This window comes from Vulpes vulpes, chromosome 1 (assembly GCF_048418805.1).
Source record: "Vulpes vulpes isolate BD-2025 chromosome 1, VulVul3, whole genome shotgun sequence".
Classification (NCBI taxonomy): domain Eukaryota; kingdom Metazoa; phylum Chordata; class Mammalia; order Carnivora; family Canidae; genus Vulpes; species Vulpes vulpes.
Window position 1 is genome coordinate 133,973,761 of NC_132780.1, and position 16,208 is coordinate 133,989,968.

Consider the following 16,208-nt stretch of genomic DNA (forward strand, 5'->3'; position numbering starts at 1 on the left):
TCACAATCAAGTAGATACTAGTATCATCCACATTTTTACAGATGAGGAAACTGAGTCAAGGTAGGGTTGGATAGCTTACTTCAAGTCACGCAGTTGGGAAGCAGCAGAACTGGGATTCAAGACCAAGTAATCTGGCTTCTGAGTCTTGTTCTTAGCCACAGAGTTGTGCTACCTTTCATGTTAAAAATCCAGAAGTGGATAAAACTGTATGTTTTACAAATAAGGAATAAGGGATGCCTGAGTGGCTCAGCTGTAGAGTGTCTGCCTTCAGCTCAGGGTGTGATCCCGGAGTTCTAGGATGGAGTCCCACATTGGGCTCCCTGCATGGAGCCTGCTTCTCCCTCTGCCTGGGTCTCTGCCTCTCTGTGTGTCTCATGAATGAATAAATAAAATCTTAAAAAAAAAAAAAAAAAAAAAGAACTGCTAGAAAAGCCCATTAGGAGGCAGAATTGATCAGATTTAAGTGTCCAAGCATAGGGCAGGTGGAGGGGAGTTAGACTAAAATTTCTTTGGTAGTACCTTTTTATGATGAATTAAAAGTCAGGAAAAGACTCTTCTTGTGTAGAGACAAAGCCAATGTGCCCCCAAATCCCCTCTTTGACATATGACTTCTGAGCCATCTGGAGTAGAGAAAATGAGAGTAGTGATGTAGGACTGGGGAGGGTCTCCAAGACAAAAGGCAGGATATGGACAAAGGAGAACGTGTCAGAAGGTCTACAATAGGGTGGTATGGAGGCCTTCTTGTCTTGTCATCCAAAACATGCCAACCACAGTGATAAATTAAGGGATGAGAGAGATTGATTAATCTCAAGTGTGAGTGAGGACAACTTGAATAATTAGGGGTTTGTATAATGAGGTAGGTCAAAGGGTCCTTAATGAGGTCTATGGACCCCTAGTGATACTGATGGGGTCTGTAAATAGAATTTGTAGGTATGTGAACTTAGGAAAAATTATATCTTTATTTTCACTACCCCTAAGTGAAATTTAGCATTTCCACTAGTGATGAATATTACAACAAACCACTGAAAGTATCAGCAGAACCTGACTTTGTCACCAATAGAAATCACAATATGTTCATCTTATATTAAGATTGTTGGGGATCCCTGGGTGGCGCAGCGGTTTGGCGCCTGCCTTTGGCCCAGGGTGCGATCCTGGAGACCCGGGATCGAATCCCACATCGGGCTCCCGGTGCATGGAGCCTGCTTCTCCCTCTGCCTGTGTCTCTGCCTCTCTCTCTCTCTCTCTGTGACTATCATAAATAAATAAAGATTAAAAAAAAATGTTTAAAAAAAAAAAAGATTGTTGCAGAGATCTTAAGATAACATTTATATTCAATTACCTTGAAATTATGGTAGCTACTAGATTCACATTATTAAATAACATAATTGTAATATTTAAAAAATATTTTGAGAACTATATTTCAAACTAACTGGTTTCCTTTATAATCCTATGTATTTTAGGCATTAAAAAATATTCTGGCCAAGACCACTTAATGAGGAAAGAACTGTCTCTTCAACAAATTGTGCTGGGAAAATGGGATCTCCATATGGAAAAAATCAAGTCAGACCCTTACTTTATACCATATAGAAAATCAACTCAAAATCAATCAAGAATCTAAATTTAAGAGCTAAATCTAGAAAACTCTTAAAAGAAAACAGAGGAAAATCTTCATAATCTTAGATTTCATAATAGTTTCTTTTTCTTTTTTTTAAAAGATTTTATTTATTTATTCATGAGAGACACGCAGCGAGAGAGAGAGGCAGAAACACAGGCAGTGGGAGAAGCAGGCTCCATGTCGGAGCCTGACATGGGACTTGATCCCAGGTCTCCAGGATCACACCCTGGGCTGAAGGCGGTGCTAAACTGCTGAGCCACCTGGGCTGCCCTTCATGATAGTTTCTTAAAGATGACATCAAAACCACAGGCAACAAAACAAAATAATGGATAAATCAGATCTCATGAAAATTAAAAGCTTTTGTGTACCAAATGACACTATCAGCACACAGAAAAGATGGTCCACAGAAGTGGAGAAAATATTTGCAAATTATATATTGGATAAAGGTTTAATATCCAGGATATATGGAGAACTACTACAACTCCACAATAAAAAAACAACCTAATTTTAAAAGAGGCAAAGGAAGTAAATAGACATTTCCTCCAAGAAGGCATAAAACTGACCAAAGCACATGAAGAGATGCTCAACGTATTTAGTTATTAGGGAAATGCAAAAACAAAACAAAACAAACAAACAAACAAACCAAACCCCACAATGAGATAACCACCTCAGGCCTAATAGGATGGCTATAATTAAAAAAAAATGGAAAATAACACAAGTTGAAGACGATATGGAGCAAAAACACTTGTACATTGCTAGTATGAATGTACAATGCTGTAGCTTGTATGAAAAAGTTTGCTAGTTCCTCAGAAAATTAAAGTGACGCCTGGGTGGCTGAGCAGTTGAGCATCTGCTTTAGTGTCAGGTTGTGATCCCAGGTCTGGTGATTGAGTCCCACATTGGGCTCCCTATGAGGATCCTGCTTCTCCCTCTGCCTGTGTCTCTGTCTCTTATGAATAAATAAATAAATAAAATCTTAAAAAAGTTTAAACATAGAATCACCATATGATCCAACAATTCCACTTCCAGGTATATAACCCAAAGGTGTTGAAAACAAGTTCTTAGATACTCTTTTTCCAGAATTTTTAAAAAGATTTTATTTATTTATTCATGACACACACACACACACACACACACACACAGAGAGAGAGAGAGAGAGAGAGAGAGAGAGGCAGAGACCCAGGCAGAGTGAGAAGCAGGCTTCATGCAGGGAGCCCAATGTGGGACTCAATCCCGGGACTCCAGGATCACACCCTGGGCTAAAGGCAGGTGCCAAACCGCTGAGCCACCCAGGGATCCCTCCTCTTTGCCAGTATTAATAGCAGCATTATTCATAATAGCCAAAAAGTGGAAACAACCCATGGATGAATCAACAGATGGATAAACAAAATATGATATATACATACAATGGGGTATCACAGCCATAAGATGAAATGAGGAGCTGATCCATGCTACAGCATAGATGAACTTTGAAAACATTATGCTAAGTGAAAAACAAACCAGATATGAAAGACAAGGGATGCCTGGGTGGCTCAGTGGTTGAATGTCTGCCTTCTGCTCAGGTCGTGATCCTGATATATCTACAAATATCTACAATAGGCATAGAGACAGAACCTAGAGGAGAGGTTACCAGGGGCTAGGGGTGGGGGAAAATAAGGAATTATTGCTTAATGGGTACAAAGTTTCTGTTTGAGGTGATGAAAAAAGTTTTGAAAGCAGTGGTGATGGTTGCACAACATCATGAAATGTTCTGAATGCTGTAGATTTGTACATTTCAAACGGTTAAAATGGCCAATCTTCGGTTATATCTATTTTACCACAATTTTTTAAGTAAAAAAAGAATTTCTGAAAAGATGTTCATAAGCTTTATCAGACTGCTCAAAGGTTCATAGCACAAAAACAGGTGAAGAGCCCCTGAACTGTGGGACCTACCCAGTCACTGTGGCTGTCACAGGCTGTGGCTGTTGGAAGACTGGCAACAATAGTTTATCATTTGTATTATTCATTGTTATTCCCAGATGCTGTTGGGGACATCTGAGGTCTTTATGCCCAAGAAATTTATAATCAACAGGATACTACAGGACAAACTATAAACAAACAAACAACTGAAAAAAAAATTATACAGGAAACTAAGGGTCCTGATGACAGGAATTCAAAAGAGGAAGACAGAAGTAGGTACTGAAGGAGTAAAGCAGGGTTTTGCTGCTGCCAGCATGAAAGTAGCTGAATGACCCCCACACACCCACCGGCACTGGACATGATGTCTGAAGGTGGTAATGTCGATGTCCAAGTTCCCAGAGGAAATACTCTTCCTTCTGTGTTCCTGTTGAAAGGTCTCCTCATTGTACACATCTCGCTTGACATCATATGTGAAAGAATTTTGCCTATATTTATAGCCAAAACTCTGGGCACTCCTCTCTGGTTGCATCATTCCTGGTTGAGTGGGAAGAGATCAAACAAAAAACAATTTATTTTATGTATTTTTTAAACAAAAAACAAATTTAAAAAATCTAGATTCTTGGTACATTTTTATGGAAATTAAATTTACATATATAATGATATCTTACATTTACATGACACATTACTTTTTTAAAAATAAGATTTTATTTATTTATTCATCAGAGACACAAAAAGAGAGAGAGAGGCAGAGATACAGGCAGAGGGAGAAGCAGGCTCCACACAGGGAGCCCGATGTGGGACTCGATCCTGGGTCTCCAGGATCATGCCCTGGGCTGAAGGCAGGTGCTAAACCGCTGAGCCATCCAGGCATCTCAACACATTACTGTTTTAAAAAACTTCCTCTTGTACAATTTTATACTCAAAACCATTGTATAAAAAATGCAAAGTGTGTATTATTCTTGTTTTCCAAATGGAGAAACCCAAAAGTTTAAATAGCCTTCCTTGGCTGTTTAATAATTAGGGTTGGGACTAGAACCCAAGTGTCTTGCTAGGAAATCTAGTTTTCTTTATATTCAGTTATGTTGCTATGTTGTAGGGGAAATGATTTAAGAGGTAAAAGTCAGTATAACCTTCAATTTTCACTGAAAACAGTAAAGATTAAGTGGTTAATATCGTATCTTCTTCCTTTTATCCCTTCCTTTTCTTCATAGCACCTGTCAGGACCTGATTCAATATTTGTCTGTCTGTTGTCTGTTTCCCAAGAGGCAGGACTTTGTTCGTGGCTGTATCCCCAGGTGCCAGAATACTGTCTGACACATAGCAAGCCCTCAATGAATATTTCTTGAATGATTGTCAAGTACCCAGCTAGTGGCACCAGGGCACAGCAGAGAAAACTTTGCACAGGCTATCAGGAGCCTGGAGTTCCAGCCCTGGCTGTTTTTCTAACTAGTTTATATGATTAGAGGCAAGTGTCTCAGAAACTGGGTTTCAGTTTCCTTCAGTTTCATGCATAAAATAACATGAATGAACTCATGGCCTCTAAGGGTCACATTAAGTTTTTTTTTTTTTCACATTAAGTTTTAAAAGTCTATATTGTCCTGCTCTTTTAAGAAAATGAGGAGTTACTGAAGATGGCTATAGATCCATTTCTGGGAGAAAGTATAATCATGTTTTTAAAGATGTTATTTATTTATTCATGAGAGTCACAGAAAGAGAGAGGCAGAGACACAGGCAGAGGAAGCAGGCTCCATGCAGGGAGCCCCATATGGGACTTGATCCCGGGACTCCAGGATCTCGCCTTGGGCCGAAGGCAGGTGCTAAACCACTGAGCCACCCAGGTGTTCCAGTATAACCATTCTTGATCACCTATGGGTATTTTTTTAAATATTTTATTTCTTTATATATTTATTTATTTGAGAGAGAGAGAGAGAGAGAGAGAGAGAGAAAGAGAGAGAGGGGGAACAGGGAGAAGGACTCCCAAGCATACTACTTGCTGAGTGTGAGCCTGGTTCAGCGCTTGATCCCATGACCCTGAGGTCATGACCTGAGCCAAAATCAAGAATCAGACCCTTAACTGATGGAGCCATCCAGGTGCCCCTCATCTATATTTCTGAACAATAAAAGAAGCATAAGCTCTAAACTGCTCCCACGTAAATGCAGAAAAGTATATCTATATATTATATAGCTATAAGATACCTAGGTAAACACTCAAAATTTGTAGATTACCCAAGTAGTTCTTTTATAGGTGAGGCTGAAAACAAGTTTAATGTATCAGCAACTCTGTTTTCCTTCAGAATGATCATGTATCATCATTATCGTCATCATCATCATCACCAATAATTATAGAGCACTTGCTATATACCAAACATTGCACTTGATTTTTTTCATGAGTTATTTCATATAATTTCCAGGACAATCCTAGTGCTGCTATTACCCCCATTTTATAGGTGATAAAACCAAGGTTTTTGAAAAGTTAACTGGGCCATAGTCATAGGTTGTATTTTTACCCTCAAAGCACTGAGTAGTAGTCGTGTGTTGTATAGTACCTATGAACTGAAGATCACAAATTCAATAAAGCGAGAATGTGATTGGGGGATGTAGAAGAGGATGAAAGAGGTATTTTACAATGTATCACTTAGGAGAATTAGTAATTTCTGTGTTTCTCAGAAAAACAGAACTGTACATTAAAACAAGTAATATTTTTCCTTTTCTTCTCCCACCCACAGGAATATTCATCCAGTCTTCCTTACTTTCCCCATGTAATCCTACAATAAGCTTCCTTTGCTAGAATATATCTTTTTTAAAAAAAAATATTTTATTTATTTGTTCATGAAAGACACAGAGAGAGGCAGAAGGAGAAGTAGGTTTCATGCAGGAAGCCCAATGTGGGACTTGATCCCAGAACTCCTGGATCATGCCCTGAGCAAAAGGCAGATACTCTACTGCTGAGCCACACAGGTGTCCCAAGAATATATCTTTCCCTGGCAACTGAGAGAGCCTAATCAACCTGCCAATTATACTGAGATTATTAAGAAAAACAAAAACAAAAAAACCCCAGCCCTCCTGGGTTGGATCCAGGGTTTGGAATTCAGCATTTTGTTTCTGAAAGTGGCACCAAGGCAGGGTTGGCACGAAGCAGGCAGCATATATACCTCGGGGCACAGAGGGAGCAGTGTGGATAGTTCCTAGGCTCCAGCAATGGCTGGCATGGGTCATGTGGGGCTCAGCCTGGCCAGGTCTGATCATTTTCAAGGTGAGCAACAATTGCAGATTTTTTTTTTTAATTTTTATTTATTTATGATAGTCACACACAGAGAGAAAGAGAGGCAGAGACACAGGCAGAGGGAGAAGCAGGCTCCATGCACCGGGAGCCCGACGTGGGATTCCATCCCGGGTCTCCAGGATCGCGCCCTGGGCCAAAGGCAGGCGCCAAACCGCTGCGCCACCCAGGGATCCCCAATTGCAGATTTTTATCTGAAGTCCTCTCACTTTGAAATGTTGCCAATTACTTTACCCATTTTTTTTTTTTTTAACACAGATCATATCTAACAAAACCCCTCTGCAGGCCAATTCAGCCCGTGGACCATCAGTGTGTGATCTCTGTACCAAGAGCCTTGCTGTCAAAGACACAAAATACCCCCATCTTCTCCCATCACAAATTATAGTTTATCCCCCGAGACTTTCTCTAATTTTCTTTCCAGGCTAAGGTATTTATATTTTCTGGTGTCATGACCTTTGGAGGCATTATATCCCACTATTTCACTTACAGGAAGTAAGATTTCATTTTATTACCTTCAATCTACATTATTTATATTTTTTTCTGGATATGTCTCCTGAGGCAAGGGAAATAAAAGCAAAAGTAAATTATTGGGACTGCATCAAAATAAAAAATTTCTGGACAGTGAGCGAAACAATCAACAAAATTAAAAGGCAACCTACAGAATGGAAGAAGATATTTGCAAATAACATATCTAATAAAAGGTTAGTATCCAAAATATATGAAGAACAGATACAACTCAATACCCCAAAGATAAATCATTAAAAAATGAGAAGACATGGATATTTCTCCAAAGAAAACATTCAGTTGGCCAACAGACATTGGCCACATTACTCATCATCAGAGAAATGCAAACCCAAACCACAATGAGTTATCAACTCACACCTGTCAGAATGGCTACAATTACAAACACAAGAAACAAGTGTTGGTAAGGATGTGGAGAAAAAGGAGCCTTCTTGCACTATTGATAGAAATGCAAACTGGTACAGCTGCTGTGAAAAACAGTATGGAGATTCCTCAGAAAATTAAAAATAAAACTATGCTACAATCCAGTAATTGTGCTATTGGGTACTTACTGCCAGAATAACATGCACCCCTTTAATCCCTATCCCCTACTTCACCTATCTCCCTACCTCCTCCAGTAGTCATTCGTTTGTTCTCTATAGTTAAAGAGTCTTTTTCTGGGTTGTCTCTCTCTTTTTTCCTTTGTTTGTTTTTTTAATTTTTTAAGGGTTTTATTTATTTACTCATGAGAGACATAGAGAGGCAGAGACATAGGCAGAGGGAGAATTCAAAGGGATACATGCACCCCTATGTTTACTGCAGCACTATTTACAATAGCCAAACTATGGAAGCAGCCCAATTGTCCATCAATAGATGAATGGGTAAAGATGTGGTATATATATATAATGGAATATAACTCAGCCATAAAAAAGAATGGAATCTTACCATTTGCAACAACATGGATGGAGCTAGAGAGTATCATGCTAAGTGAAAGAAGTTAGAGAAAGATGATATATCTCACTCATACGTGGAATTTTTTTAAAGATATTATTTATTTATTCGAGAAACAGATATAGAGAGGCAGAGACACAGGCAGAGGGAGAAGCAGGCTCCATGCAGGGAGCCCGACGTGGGACTTGATCCCGGGTCCCCAGGACCATGCCCTGGGCTGAAGGCAGTGCTAAACTGCTGAGCCACCCAGGCTGCCCTCATACGTGGAATTTAAGAAAGAAAATATACGAGCAGGGACGCCTGGGTGGCTCATTGGTTGAGCATCTGCCTTTGGCTCAGGATCTCGGGGTCTTGGAATCAGGTCCCACATCAGGTTCCCCGCAGGGAACCTGCTTCTCCCTCTGCTTGGGGGAGAGGGCTACTGGGGGGGGGGGGAAGTAGGGAGATAGGTGAAATAGGGGGTGGGGATTAAAGAGTACACTTCTCATGATGAAAAAAAAATAAAGTGCTTGAGCAGGACTAGTAATATGCACAGGGAAGTGCTTTGGGAAATGAATTGTGTCAGTGGTATGCTCTAAAGGTATACTGTCCAGTATGGTAGCCACTGGCTACCTGTGGCTATTTAAATTTAATTTCATTAAAATAAAATAAAAAATTCTTCAGTTGAGCTAGTTACATATCAAGTGCTCACCAGCCACATGTGGCAGAGGCTACCATGCTGAACAGTGTAGGTATAAATCATTTCCACTATCACAGAAAAGTTCTATTGGACAGGAGAGACAGAAGCAAAAAGTCTAATTGGAGACCACTACTATTACTATAGTTTAGGGCAAAACTAATCAAGTCATAACTCGTAGGAGGAACCTCAGTGAAGATGGTTAGCAGAGCTGGGGCAGCAGGAAAGCTGTCTTACAGGGTTCATCACATGACTGGCTAAAGGCAGCGAGGTAAAACACATGATTTCCTTATGGGTTGTTTTTTTTTTTGTTGTGGTGGTGGTGGTGGTTATTGTCTGGAGTATGTCATTTCTGGAGTTTGTCCAGTTCTATTATGTCTTTGTGGATTTCCTAGAATCCCTAGTGCTTCATTTTCATTTACTAGCAGGGCACTTGTGACAAAGTATGATAGGAAACTCCTATTTACAGGAGGCAGATGCAGTTTGGTGTGGAGAAGGCAGTGCATTTTAGAAAAAGTTATCAAACTACACTGACGGGATAATGACCTTTTGGCTGAGACACAATTCGAGGGGGTGTCTGTTACTGACTCCTGAAGGTATCAGTGTGATGGGCCTCTGTATATAGCATGATCAACAACATGCTAAGCTCTACCTAAAATCTTGAAGGTAAGTGTCCACTTAGAAAACAATTCCCTGGGGGCCCCTGGGTAGCTCAGTTGGTTAAGACTCTGACTCTTGATTTCAGCTCCACCTGTTGGGCTCCTGCTGGGCATGAAGCCTGCTTGAGATTCCTTCTCTGACCCTATCTGTCCGGTGTGAGTGTACTCTCTATCTCTTACAATAAAACAACATAACATAAAATAAAACAATTCTCTGATGCTTCCTGACATTACAAAATATTTCGGTGGGTCTGAAGTTTTTAAGATTTCATTTTCATATTCTACAAATGTGATTTTGGGCATCAGGCTTCACTACTAACAAATTATTTTAATCTTTGTAGTCCACACTTGGTGCCCATGCAAATAGCATCAGCATCATCTGGGAACATGTTAGAAATTCAGATTCTCAAGCCCCACCTAGCAAGACCTAATTTGTCAGAGACTCTGAGGATGGGCCAGCAGTTGGTTTAAAAAGTCCTCCTGGTGATTCTGGCAGTAAAATATGAGGACCACTCTAAATGTAGCCAATTATCTTTACTTGGTCAGTCTTTCTGTGCTAAATTTGGTGGCATTGTTTAAAACAGGCACTTTTGACCTATCCCCTATGTCCCCCACACTACCCATGCTTATCTAGCCATCCCTCTATTCATTTACATAATGTGTTAAAAGTATCTTAAAAAGCCAAGAATAAAACACTTAAGCAGAACCCAATTTTCTGATTATTGACCTGATAGATATGAAATCCTGAACCTCAGTTTAGTTGCAATAACATCTTTTCCCTCATATCATCATCTTTCCTCTATCCTCTACAATCATGGTAAGGTAAAATTCGCTTCCAAAATTTCAAATAAGCATTTGTAATTCCATCAGAAACAACAGCCATTTACCTGTTACCACCTCATGTTCTTATAGGGAATGTATTTGGAATACAGCAAAGGCACAAGCGAGGTGCATTGCTTTCAAATATCCTTCAGTCTCTCTATCTGGTGGCTGAGGATGAATAATAAGTTGACAGCCCCCAAGGAGCTGACCATCAGACACATAAACAACTACTTTTAATGCGACTTGGTGAGACTATTATCAGTGGGGTGTGTTGGAGATAAACTCATTTCTGGGGTAGGGATGTTGGAAAGGCTTCCAAGGGGGCCACTGATACATTGATAGGAGTCAAGAGGAAGAGATAGGAGCCGAGGCAGGTGGGAGTGGGAGGCTCAATCCGAAGGAAGAAAATGAACAGAGCAGTGAGGTCTGGAAGTAGAAGGCGGGCCTGGGCAGTCGGGCTTCAGGAGGAGACGGCGGGTGGTAAGGAGAGGCTCGGGCTGCAGCCCCAGTACAATGCAGACCAATGCGTCTGAAAGGATTCGGTTGCAAATCGCAAGCATTGTCTCTAGTCCTTTGACTAGTAGAGACGATGCCCCCGAGAATTGGGCTTTCCCCGGACTAGGGTCATTCATTCATTTCACACACTTCGAGCGCTCTCGAAGCGCCTGGGCTGGCGGGCGACGGACGCCCCGCTCTAACCTGCGGCCGCGGCTCCACCCGGGGCCCGGCGGGGGCGCGAGTGCCAGCGCCGGGGTCCCACGCTGCTCCGGCCGGGCTGGCGGCGCTGTGGACGCGGCCGCCGGCGGTTCCCGAGCCGTTGCGCCCGAACCCGCGGGCGTTCCGGCGGGCGGGGGACGCGAGCACCCGCACCTGCGGTGGGGCCCGGGCTGGGGGTGGGGAGGCCCCTTAACCTGTGCCACCCAGGCCTCCACTTGCTTTGGGGTTTGCTCCACTCCTGACCGGGGGGCCTTCTTAATGCCAGGCCTCCGCCCTGCACTTCACGCTCAGCAATTCACCGAAAGCACCCTACGGCTTTGTCAGGTCGGAAGACGCAGGAGCACCTGGAGGCTGGAAGGTCACTCAAGTCTGCAACCCCAGCTCTCTGCCCCCCAAGCCCGGCTCCTCCCACCGAAGGACAGTCTTCTGCCCGGTCTCTCGCTGGGCTCCCCCAGCGCCCCGCCCTTTAACCTTTGGAAGTTTACTCAGTCCCTGTCACTATGTGACTACGCCCTGGATTCCTGCTTGGCCCAGCTGCAGTTTTACACTTGCTCGATTACTGTGTTAAAATCTAACACATTCACTTTACCTATTCGTTCCTTTTTTGTAGATTGTCACCCATCGCCCCACCCCGCCCCCCATAAGGCAGGGATTTTTTTTCTTTTTTAAATTTTTATTTATTTATTTATTTATTTATTTATTGGCAGGGATTTTTCTAATGGCTGTATTATCAGTGCCTAAACAATGTGGTAGATATAGTAAGCGCTCGGTCAGGTGTAAATTCCATGTAGGCAGCAACTGTGTCTATTTTTTTAAAGGTTTTATTTATTCATGAGAGACAGAGAGAGAGACAGAGACACAGGCAGAGGGAGAAGCAGGCTCCATGCAGGGAGCCCGACGCGGGACTCGATCCCGGGTCTCCAGGACCACGCCCTGGGCTGACGGCGGCGCTAAACCGCTGAGCCACCCAGGTTGCCCAACTGTGTCTATTTTTAAATTACCTTTTATCAATCAGAAGTGCCTGGCACAGAGTAGGCATTCGGTACATGTTTGTTGAAAGAGTGACTGAATGTACTGTTTAGTTAATTTTTACCCTTTCAGTCACTCCCACTTCACTATCCCAATTTGGTGGATAATCATGAATTCCTTAGGATCATTCCTACTTCCGAGTTTCCTCCCTTGTATCCATCCACTCATCACCTTGATTCCCCACTCCCACCCGCCATTTCTTTCCAATCACATTTTTGCTTCTCGCCTCTTCCTTCAACCTTCATTACTTCTTGGAGGGCTCCCTAACCTGCAGGTAGCCTTGGAACATTTTCAAGCAGCATGTCTTCATAGGCGAGAGAATCCAGACTAAGCCACATCGGATCCTCCAAGAAAAGCTTTCCAGGAATGACCCATGACTCTGGTTTTTATTTTTGTTTTTCCTTGAGGAGAACTGAGGATCCTGCACTACCTCCTAAGTTGAGATCATGGTCATTATTCATAATTTGTTCAATAAATATTTATGGGGTACCTATTATACTCTAGGCACTGTGCTAGGTGCTGGGACACGATATGCAAAATCCGAGCATTCTAAAGGATGCACGACACGAAAGAGAATAATCATGGGAAGGGTTGAGAAGTGTCTTGGCTTGGACCCAGTTACTTCTAAGAGACATTGTAACAAACTTTAACAAAGGGATAAGTTGGTTACAGTGGCTGTAGGTATGGTTATATAGTATCTTGCTCACTCACACTTACTATCTTGTTCAGCTTTACAAGTAACCCTATTAGGCGCGGATGTAAGGCAGGAGTTACTTTTGCAGAAGCTGGAACTAGAGTCTAAGAGAGGTCAATTGACTTGCCTAAGAGGACACCCTCTGCCTTGCTCTCCTTAACCCGAGGCAAGAATCAAATGCTTAAAATCTTCACCGGAAGCTTCAGAGCAGGATTCAGTGTGAAACCCTCAGAAGTACTCTTTTCAAAAATCCTTCTCCAAGGGGGATGCGGGAGACTTTCCTGAATCAGAACTGCCTGGAGCATATTATAAAAATGCGCGTCCTTGGCGCCTATCACCGACCTATCCACTTAGACTCCCTGTGGGTCCTGGGACTTGGCTTTTTTTTTTTTTTTTTAACACTCCAAGTGATTCTTCTGCACATAAACGTTTAAAGACCGTCAGGAGAGTTTGGGTGGAAAACCTCAGATTTAACGTAGAGCTAATATTTGCTTTCGGGATAGGGTTCGTCACAGCTCCGAAGATTAAGCCATATGTCCCCGAACAGATGGAATACAACGGCTTTCTGGCTGGAACCTTCCTTTTCCAAATGTAAGTATTTCTTGGAAGTTGGAGGTTCTGCTGAGCAGATGCTCGGCTGCTGGTGACTACCGGCAGTTCAAAGATCTTTTGGCTCTTCTCCCGACACCCTGTTAGTCGCTGTCGCCTCCCGCCACGGAGCCGGGCGTTTGCCCCGCCGACCACGGTGGGGCGCACGCGGCATACGTTGCCTGCCCGTCCCTCCCTTCCCGGGTCCGCCTTCGCGCCCTTAAGAACAGTCCCCGAGAGTTCCTGCCTCTGGTCTCCAGCTGTTGCTCTTTTCTCGCGAGAAGTGCTCCTCCCATCCTCTCCGGTAGTCCACCCCCTCCCGTGGGCAGGTTCCATATTGGGTAAAATCTCGGCTCGCGGAGAGTCCCGGGAGCTGGTCTCGCGAGAGTACGGCAAGAGACTCCTGTTCGCTGGCTCTGGAACGGCGATCACTGGAACTTGAGCGGGCGCTGCAGCTGGAGCCGCGGTTCCGCGGCGCAGCCCGGAGTCGGCCTGGTCGGGGAGAGGGTGCAGGGAGAGCGTGGTGGGCGCAGCCCTGAGCCCCGCAGCCTGCCCTTGCCCTTCACCGGGCCCGCCCGCGTCGCTGAGGCGCGTCCGGCAGCTGCGGCTGACAGGGGCCGCGCGCGCGGGAGTCGGCGGGGTCGCGTCTGCCGCACCTGCGCCGACTGCCAGCTCCGGGTCCCCGCCCGGCCGGGCGGGCAGCGAGGGCCCGGGAGCGGGTGCGGGTGCGGGTGCGGGTGCGGGCGCAGGCGGGGCCCCTCAGGGCCACCTCCTAGCCCCGCGGCCGCCGCTGGAAGATGTCTCAGGAGAGGCCCACGTTCTACCGGCAGGAGCTGAATAAGACAATCTGGGAGGTGCCCGAGCGTTACCAGAACCTGTCCCCGGTGGGCTCCGGTGCCTATGGCTCCGTGTGGTGAGTGTCACCGGGCTTGGGTCTGCGGTGGGCTTGGTGGCCCTCAGTACCCCAGAGCCAGGCCTGCCCACACCGCTCAGCGATGCACCAAGCGGTAGGAATTTTCTTTGGGGGAGGGCATCGTTGCCATTCGACCCCTGTGCTGCACGCCCGGGACCCCTCTGCACCCCGCACTCCGCACCCCTAGGGAGGTGGTCGGCTGCGTGCAGGATGCAGGTCCACGGTGGGCGGTGGTGCTGGAGCTCGGCCCTGCCTCGCACCCTGCGCAAGCCCTTCTTGGGGGGGTCGCTGCTCGGGGGGGGGGGTGGCACAGAGGCCGGGGTGTCTCCCTGCCAGCCTCGAGCCGAAGGAGCCTCTCCGGAGGTGCAGCCACTCTGGGCGCGCGGGAGCCTGCCCTCCGAGCAGACAAGCCGGGGGGGCGGGGGGGGGCTGCAGGGAGAAGCAGAAGGGCGAAGCTCTACGGAGACTGCGAGCGTCGGAACAAAACTGACGACCAAGGGCTTTCAGCCCTGGCCTTTTTTTTTTTTTTTTTTTTTTTTTTTGCAGACCTCTTTGGAAATCTCATTTCGAGAGGCATTCTTTTCGAATTCGCACTTGCATTAGCAGCGACCCAAAGAACCGAAAATACCGACTTTATCTCGGCCAGCCTAGTGCCAGCTTGAGTTGTGTGTTTCCGATTCTGTTGAAAGCGTATTTCCTTTTCGCTGAGTGGGGGCGGGTGGTAGTGCCTGCAAGAACACTGCAGCTTGAGAAACTGGCGGCTTCACTGATTAGTCACATACCACTGCTCATTTAAGTATTGTTTGGCAAAAACAGTTTTTTCACTTGGAGCAAGTGAGATTCAGATCCGTTGGACGCGCTCAGGATCAAAAAATCATGAGCAGTCTGGGGAGGTATTGTAAGTATTTCTTAATTGCAGTACGTCTTGTGAATATTGTGTTTTTAAAGTTCTTTAGAGAGTTCGCAGGGAACTGATCTACATTTGTAGCCTGAGGTACACGCTGGTTTTCCTAAGGATAGGGAATATATAGCAAAGGAAGGGAGAGACACTTCTCAGCTTTAATTCACACCGTGTTTTAAATTAAATCGATCCAATAAAATTCTTGGATCTAAAATATTTCACTAGTTTAGGTTATTACACACCATATTTTAGAGTTACTGTAACTTGAGAGCTGCTGATCTGAAACTAATTCCTGTATTCATGGGAATCATTTGAAAAGGGCTCCGTAAGATTTTTGGGGGGTGGAGGTGGGGGTGGGGGAAACGAATTCCAGACTTTTGGATGTGTTAATCTTTATAATTCCTGTGTTTCTTAAAGTCACATCATGAATTTCCTGTTTGCTAGAATCTTCTGGGTAATTGAGATTGTGCAATTGTGTCAAGCAACAGATCATATTGCATTTTCTAGTTCAAGCTGCGTGAGTTCATATTGCTGATGGTCCCGTGCTTGACATCTTTTCCTCATTCTTATAACACGGCAGTTTACGTTTTAAGGGAATTTGCAACATTTTACTGTATCCATCTATATGTGTGATTGATTTGCACGTTTTCAGAGATATATTTGGATCATGGCTCCTTTAATAGCTTATTATTTTACCACTCTTTTTCATTCTGTTATGTCATAATTGACATTAATTTTTGTAGTACCAAGTTTCTGTTTCCAGTGATGTTTAAACTTTAATGAAATGATACAGCAGAATAGCTCAACTATGGGGAGTTTAGTGAACCTGAAAACAACTGCTTGCAAGGTCTTCCTACTGTTGGTATGAATAGCTCTGTCCTGGAACTGCAGATTTAGAGTGAAGTATCATTAAAATGACCTTTACATTTCCTTAGTACTATACTTTTTTGGCTTACAGAAGCC

The 16,208-nt window shown here is 44.1% G+C and overlaps 2 protein-coding genes across 3 annotated transcripts in view; one reads left to right on the forward strand and one right to left on the reverse strand.

Annotated features, from left to right (window-relative positions):
• Window positions 1-4,046, reverse strand: part of SLC26A8 (solute carrier family 26 member 8) — a 76,701-nt gene extending 72,655 nt beyond the window's left edge. Inside the window, exon 1 of the mRNA XM_072730918.1 lies at window positions 3,862-4,046. Coding sequence (XP_072587019.1) covers window positions 3,862-4,046 — 185 coding nt within the window. The remainder of the gene's footprint in view (window positions 1-3,861) is intronic.
• A 9,755-nt stretch (window positions 4,047-13,801) lies between these two features.
• MAPK14 (mitogen-activated protein kinase 14) overlaps window positions 13,802-16,208 on the forward strand; it is a 75,877-nt gene continuing 73,470 nt past the window's right edge. The window contains exon 1 of one of the 2 annotated variants that reach the window (XM_025990811.2): window positions 13,802-14,344. In XM_025990811.2, the coding sequence (XP_025846596.1) occupies window positions 14,229-14,344 (116 nt within the window). In that variant the 5' untranslated portion in view covers window positions 13,802-14,228. The remainder of the gene's footprint in view (window positions 14,345-16,208) is intronic. The other variant, XM_025990810.2, reaches the window with a different exon arrangement.